The sequence below is a fragment of the Anser anser genome, assembly GCF_964211835.1.
Source record: "Anser anser genome assembly, contig: HAP1_SCAFFOLD_32, whole genome shotgun sequence".
In the NCBI taxonomy this organism is placed as follows: domain Eukaryota; kingdom Metazoa; phylum Chordata; class Aves; order Anseriformes; family Anatidae; genus Anser; species Anser anser.
The window spans coordinates 2,249,882-2,257,432 of NW_028154148.1; the positions used below are offsets into that span (position 1 = coordinate 2,249,882).

General features: G+C 51.6%; 1 protein-coding gene across 1 annotated transcript; it reads right to left on the bottom strand.

Annotated features, from left to right (window-relative positions):
• Positions 1-3,063: 3,063 nt before the first annotated feature.
• LOC310890652 (olfactory receptor 14J1-like) lies at positions 3,064-4,749 on the bottom strand. Its single transcript, XM_083852965.1, has one exon. It carries the CDS (start codon positions 4,133-4,135, stop codon positions 3,266-3,268), a length of 870 nt encoding a protein of 289 aa, XP_083709091.1. The 5' UTR covers positions 4,136-4,749; the 3' UTR covers positions 3,064-3,265.
• Between the last annotated feature and the right edge of the window lie 2,802 nt (positions 4,750-7,551).

The window sequence follows — 7,551 nt, forward strand, 5'->3', positions numbered from 1 at the left end:
GCTTCACCAAAACCAACCAAGACTTTTCTCAGCACAGCACTTTGCCTCTCTGGAATCATGGCCTCCAATGATCTGCCCTAAGAAGTCCCTGGGGAGGCTTTGTTAGGAACAGCCCTCAGTGGGGTCCATTAATACTCCAGGTCATTTCAACTTTTCATTCTGACTTTACCTTCTCAAGCAGTTACATCATTCTCCTCTCAGTACCTGAGCTTCATAGACTGAGCATCAAAATACACCATGGAACTCATTAAAAGAGAGAAAGTCCTAAGCAGCCATATCTCTGCCACAGTTTTCTTTAAGTCTTCAAGACTTGTTCAGCTAATTGGAGAGCTTTCATGGTGTAGTTAAGGAGGAAGATATCAAGAAACACCTGAAAAAAACACTTTTGTCATCTTAAAGGATGCGTTTAGTTGAATTTCCGTTTGGAGCATTATTCTCCAACTGATATTGATCCAGGGTGTCTCCTTTGGAGACCTGCATAGGGAGGAAAAGAAGACTCTTGAGGTCTGACAATGCATGGAGAACCTTGCTCCTCAGCACCCCAGCCCTGACATTTCTCTCTTTGGCACTTGCATCACTTCTCCTTCCAGCAGACATCAGCACAGAAGTCTGCAGCTGGATGTTACAGCTCCCTTGCACCAGGTCCCTCCTGCTTGCCTTAGAGACCTGGATGCACACAGGCGCAGAAGGGTTTCTCCTTATTTCAAACCAAACAACAGGAAAACATGCAGCAATCTTCCAAAAGCAAAGCAAGCTCCTCATCCTGTATGCCTCCTGTGAGGTTTAAGTTCCCAAAAGCATGACTGGACCGGAAGTCTTTTATACTGATAGACCAGAAATTATAAGTGTTAAGATTAGAATTAATCCATATGATATTAATTCGATGATAAATGATGATGAGCTTTCTAAGGACACAATTAGACAGACTGCAGATAGCTGGGCAAGCTTCAACTCCCTGAAGCTCAAAGCAGCACCTGGGTTGGTGAGGGCGGTCTGAGTGATCCAGGAGGAAGGGGAGGGAAAGCCAGGAGAACCATGGGAAGTGCATAGGTCCAGACAGGCAGCTGGAAAGGGGACATTCAACATGGACTGCTTAATCAAGACGGGTGGATGTACCTGGGAGATGAGGGAGCACACCATGATAGACAAAGCGATGACAATGCAAGTACAGGTGAACACCAGTATTTCTTTTTCTGTGATGAATGTACATCCTGAAAATGCCTATTTCTTCATGAGAGAAACTACACTGTGTGACATTTTACAGAACGGATTGAATCATTTCAGGTAATGAGTAGTTGCTTTATGACTTCGGTAGTGAAGAAAATAGTGGGTACTGAGGCAGAGCTTTGCTGTCTGACCATAAGCAACCAGTGCCAAGGTCTTCAGAGTAGTTTATTCATACTTGAAATATTTCCTCGAAATCACATTTAATCACAGTAATTCCCTGGAATGGAAGCTGTCTGAAAGGACCTGCAGGAGATCAGAGCCCATTGGTGGATATGGTGGAGACAGGTGATGTTTCCCGGGCACCTCCACTGCCAGCAGTGCTCTTTCTCCTTGAAACTGCAGCCCAGCCCAGCACAGGAAACCCCTTCAAGGCAAATTCCTTCTTCAGCTCTTTCTTGGGATAGACCTAAATTTGAAATGGCCATTGGGATCCCAAGACAGTCTCCCTCCTTCCTAGTAGGCACCTAAACATCCATTTACCATCCTAGGTCATCTGTGGAAAACTCAGGCTGAAAAACTCAAGAGCAGGACACTTCAAATGGCTGAGGCAGAACCCATCAGCTTGCCCCACTTTGGGGAATCATCCCCTTCCAACTAGGGTTTTTAAAGTGAAAAATGTGAAATGACCCATCAGGTCAATGCGCAGAGTAAGGGAATGTCATAGGCATTGTGCTGGAGTGTCAGAAGGCAAAAAGCACTGCACTGTGCCTCAGAGTAATCAAGGAGACCTAATCCCGTTCATCCGTGAGATAAAGCAGAGTGAAGGACGTTGAGTTGTGTCCTAACATGAAGAAGGATGTACATCACTGGTGAAGGAACTCTCTTTTTGTGCCATCACCAATGCAAATTACACAAGAACTACATCAAATAAAAGTAACGTGTCCCACCCTGGCCCTGTCACACCATGGGGAAGCGGAGGGACCTTTTTCACTTTCAGCCTCTTTTTCAGAGAGGCTTTGCCCTCTCCCTGTGCACCACGGGGCACAGCCTGGCCCTAGATGCTCCACAACCGCCGTGAAGGTCGTGGCAGGCTGCGGTGAGGGGACGAATGCCCTGGGCCCCCTTCCTGCTCTGCCCAGGCCAGCAAGGGCCCCGAGCGGCCTCGTGTCCCCTGCCCCTGCAGCTCTGGGCTCCCTTCCCCAGCCCTGGCTCTGCAGCACCAAGCCCTGCTGGGAGCCCTCCCCTGCATGCTGCCACCGCTCCCTGACGCTGCTGCTGCCCTCTGACGGGCACTGCCCAGCCCAGCCCAGCCCCTGCCCACCTCTCCCCACCCCCCTGCCCTTCCTTGGTCACCCAGTCTTGGCCCTTTCCTACTGTTCACTAAAGGTCTCTGAGACCTCTGTGCTGTGGCCTCGCTGTGTGTCCTGGCATTGCAGAGCTCCCATCAGCCCGGGCATCCTTTGGCGTAGCTTTACTCTGAATACCCACTCGCTGCCCACCCAGCACAAGGCACACGGCATCCCAGGAGAACCCTTAGGGTATCCTGGTGGCTCCCGATACCTCCCTGATGCCGCCAGCCCTGTCACGTTTCATTCCCAGGAAGCTGCTTCTTGACTAGTCAGCGCCTCCAGGGACACTGGGAATCCACCAGTGACGACTCAGTCCAGCCCTGGCTCCCTCACCTAGCACCCCGTGTCCTCGTGCCCCTGTGTCCAGGTAGCACCCAAGCACAAGAGTGAGGCCTTGAGCCTGGCATTCCCTGAGCGCCTTCTGCACTCCAGTTTGGGAAGAAGAGCCCTGAGCACTGAGCAACTTCACTTTTATTAACAAGATGCCACAATAGAGGCCAGGTGTCATTTAGGAATAAACACGTTTACAGAAAACGTCTCGGTCACACAGAGGGTTGGTCATTTGGAAAAGAGGAATGAAAGCAAACATTTAACTGAAAACAGAATTGCAAACAATACTACACATAAAGGTCAAAAATTGTCTCAGATTAACTTGAATAAAACTAGAAAAGTGAGATAGCCAACTCATTACTAAGTAAATATTACCACTAGAATCAGTTTCTTCAGTGTGGCTTTCAGGTCCTGGTTCCTCATGCTGTAGATGAGGGGGTCACTGCTGGAGGTATTACCACATATAAAACTGCCACCACCAGGTCCAGGGATGGGGAAGAAATGGAGGGGGGCTTCAGGTGTGCAAACATGATAGTGCTGATAAAGAGAGAAACCACGGCCAGGTGAGGGAGACATGTGGAAAGGGTTTTGTGCCGGCCCTGCTCAGAGGGCATCCTCAGCACAGCCCTGAAGATCTGCACATAGGACAGCACAATGAAGACAAAACAACCAAAGACTAAAGAAACACTAAACACAAGTGCCCCAACTTCCCTGAGGTAGGCCTCTGAGCAGGAGAGCTTGAGGATCTGGGGGATCTCACAGAAGAACTGGTCCACAGCATTGTCTTGGCAGAGGGGCAGGGAAAAGGTAGTGGCCGTGTGCAGGACAGCATTGAGAAAGCCACTGCCCCAGGCAGCTGCTGCCATCTGGGCACAAGCTCTGCTGCCCACGAGGCTCCCGTAGTGCAGGGGCTTGCAGATGGCAACGTAGCGGTCGTAAGACATGATGGTGAGAAGGGAATACTCTGCTCCAAGCAAGAATACTAAAACGAGGACTTGGACAGCACATCCTTGATAGGAGATGGCCCTGGTGTCCCAGAGGGCATTGGCCATGGCTTTGGGCAGAGTGGTGGAGATGCAGCCCAGGTCGAGGAGGGCGAGGTTGAGGAGGAAGAAGTCCATGGGGGTGTGGAGGCGGTGGTCGCAGGCTACGGCGGTGAGGATGAGGCCGTTGCCCAGGAGGGCAGCCAGGTAGATGCCCAGGAAGAGCCCGAAGTGCAGGAGCTGCAGCTCGCGCGTGTCTGCGAATGCCAGCAGGAGGAACTCGCTCACAGAGCTGCTGTTGGCCATTTCCTGCTTCTGGGCATGGGGTCCTGCCCAAGGAGCAAAAGCGCAGTAAGATAGTACAGAATTACCTGATAATAACTAATTCTGTTTTGTCCTCTCAAGCAGACATCGGTCAGGTCCCTTTCATGACTTTTAACTGACACTGACTAAGGATGTCCCTGGAATAAGGGGACTTTGCTGTGGTCAGTGTAGTAACCAGTCCTCACCTATAACAATAAGGAAAGGGGAACATGCGGTAATCCCCGATTAAATTCACTCCTGATATCAAGTGATTATTCACATTGCCGTTCCAAATTCACTCAACTGCATAGCAGAGCTGTGAGAAATTCTTTTTTTTTTTTTTATATATTATCATTTCTTCTGTACTCCAAGTGAAACCTTGTCGATCCTCACATAAAAAGGGACTGTCCCTTTAGTGCAGACTGCCCTTCCGAGGGGACAGCCAGTCTGTCAAAAAAGGATGGTCTCTTCTGCTGGCATGTCTATGAGCTGCAGGATAACTACATGTTCACCTGCAAAGAACCAGGACACTGCTGAATCAGGGCTCAACGTGCCCATCTCCAGACCCCTCACCCTGTCCCCGTACTCCCCTGCCCCCAAGCACCCCGAGGGCTCACTCCATGGGCATGTGAAACCCCCATCCCCAGGCAGCCTGGGAACAAGAGCAGCAGCAGCACGGCCAGGTAAAGAAGCCAGGAGGAATGGCAGCGTCTACCTCATATTGGAGAAACACAGAGATATATCCTGTCACATGCTATCAGCCATGAGATGTGTTGGCTTCAGAAAAACTCTTTGGAAATCCCATTTACATGTTCTGCTGCCAGAGCCTCACGGTGCCTAGAGCCTGCAGATCTGTCCTGCCACACGCTGCCCTCTGTTGCTGCTCTCCTCACTGCCTCCAAGCCCTCTCTCCTTCTTTCCTGTCCCTGTTCCAGCTGCGGTCAGAGCCCCCAGCCCTGCTGCGCTATGCACAGGAGCTGCTCCTGGGCACAGCTGTCTCTCTGCACCAGGGCCCTCTTGCCACGAGCTCTCTCTGTCCCAGGAGCCCGGCCCAGCTCAGCACCACATGCCCAGCCCAAGGAATTGGAATCCCCCCTCGGGGGGCTTTGCTGAGGAGCCCACGATCCTCAGGCACTGAGAGACAATTGAAGCCATCTCTCAACAAGTCCAAGTCAGAGGCAAGTTTCCTGCAGTGTCCCCCTGAGGGCCAGCACTGACACAGCCTCCCTTGGAGCTCGTTAGAGCAGAGCATTGGAGGCAGTGAGGACAAGGAGACAAAGGCAGTGTGAAAGTGACCCTAATGTGTAGGAAAACTGGATGTGTGTCACCAAGCACAAGGGTCAGGCGTTGACCCCCAGCTCCTGGGAAGGGAGATTCTTTCCCTTCACACACTGCTCAGGGCTCTTCGTGGGGCAGGAGGAGATGGGGATGTGCATGGCCAAGTGCAGGAGAATGGTTCAAGCCCTGCCTGGTTCATGGGTGGGGGCGAGGAGGCAATGAGGCCCTGGTGCTTTACCGATAAGCTGTCTCCTCCTAGGCCTCAGTGGCAGAGACAACAACCAGAGCCATGGACACAAAGCCCTGGGTCCTGTTGGGACTCTCAACCTTGGTAGAATCCTTGATCCTCTCCATACCAGGCTGTCCTAGGGAATCCCACACCTGTAACTTGTTATCTGCTCATGTAGACCACTGTGTGGTGGTGTCTCACTGAATTTGAGCTGAGTAAGTTAAGTCAGATCTTCTTGGTGTCCATGCTCCTCGTAAGGCAGCTCTGTAGGAAGCTGGCCTGGTTCCTGGGGAGCAGCACTACTGCTTGTATGGCATCCCTTGTGGTGCCCAGGCCCTCCTCCTCCTGGGCACTGCTCACTCAGCAGGGTCCCAGTCTGCCCTGATGTGTGGGGTTACTCTTCCTCTGGGCTCTCCTTCTTTTAAATGTCAAGATGTTTCTGTAGGCCAAATCCTGCAGTTTCTCAAGGTTCCCCTGGACAGTTGCTCCATTCTGTCAACTGTTAGTGTCTGCATGCAGATGGCTCACCCTGATTGTTATGATCCGGGGAACTACAGGCCTGTCAGTGTGACCTCTTTGGCAGGTAAACTCATGGAGCAGATTATCTTGAGTACCATCACGCAACACTTCCAGGACAACCAGGTGATCAGGCCCAGTCAGCATGAGTTTACCAAAGCAGGCCCTGCTTGACAAGTCAGATCTCAATCTATGACAAGGTGATGTGCTCGGTGGACAAGGGAAAGGCTGTGGATGTTGGCTACCTAGGTTTCAATAAGGTTTTTGAAACCACTTCCCAAAGCATTCTCCCAGAGAAACTCAAGGCCTGGATGGACGTAGACTTCATTGGGTTAAAAACTGTCTGAGTCTCCAAGTCCAAAGCGCTGTGGTGAATGGAGCCAAAGGCAACTGGAGGCCAGTCACTAGTGGTGTCCCCCAGGGCCCAGTACTGGGGCCAGTTCTCTTCAATATCTTTAACAGTGATCTGGATGAGGGGATCGAGTGCACCCTCAGTAAGTTTGCAGGTGAAACCAAGTTCAGAAAGAGTGTTGATCTGCTCGAGGGTAGGAGGGCTCTGCAGAGGGATCTGGATAGGCTGCACCCATGGGCTGAGGCCAACTCTCTGAGGTTCAACAAGCCCAAGTGCTGAGCCCTGCTCTTGGGGAACAACAACCCCACCCATACAGGGAGCAGAGAAGCTGGACAGCTGCCTGGTGATAAGGGCCCTGGGGATAGTGGTAGATTGTTGGCCGAATATGAGCCAGCAGTGTGCTCAGGTGGCCAAGAAGACCAACAGCATCCTGGCTTGTACCAGGAATAGTGTGGTCAGCAGGAGTAGGGAAGTGATTGTCCCTCTGTGCTCAGCCCTGGTGAGGCCACACCTTGAGTACTGCATTCAGCTCTGGGGCCCCCAGCACAAGAAGGACATGGATCTATTCGAATGAGTCCAAAGGAGGGCCATGAGGATGATCAAGGGGCTGGAGCACCTCTCCTATGAAGACAGGCTGAGGGAGTTGGGGTTGTTCAGCCTGGAGAAGAGAAGGCTCCGGGGAGACCTTACAGCGGCCTTCCAGTACCTAAAGGGGCCTACAGGAAAGCTGGGGAGGGACTCTTCATCCAAGAGAGCAGCGATAGGACTAGGGGTAATGGTTTAGACTGAAAGAGGGTAGATTCAGATTAGACATTAGAAAGAAGTTCTTTACTCAGAGGGTGAGAGGAACAGGCTGCCCAGAGATGTTGTGGATGCCCCATCTGTGAAAGTGTTCAAGGCCAGGTTGGATGGGGTCTTCAGCAACCTGGTCTAGTGGAAGGTGTCCCTGCCCAGGGCGGGGGAGTTGGAATGATGTGATCTTTAAGGTCCTTTCATACCCAAACTGTTCTGTAATTCTGTAAATATGAAACACAGCACCATACC

What these genes read in the sequence shown, in the direction of transcription:
- LOC310890652 (XM_083852965.1), bottom strand. Translation starts at nt 4,135, where the DNA reads ATGGCCAACAGCAGCTCTGTGAGCGAGTTCCTCCTGCTGGCATTCGCA.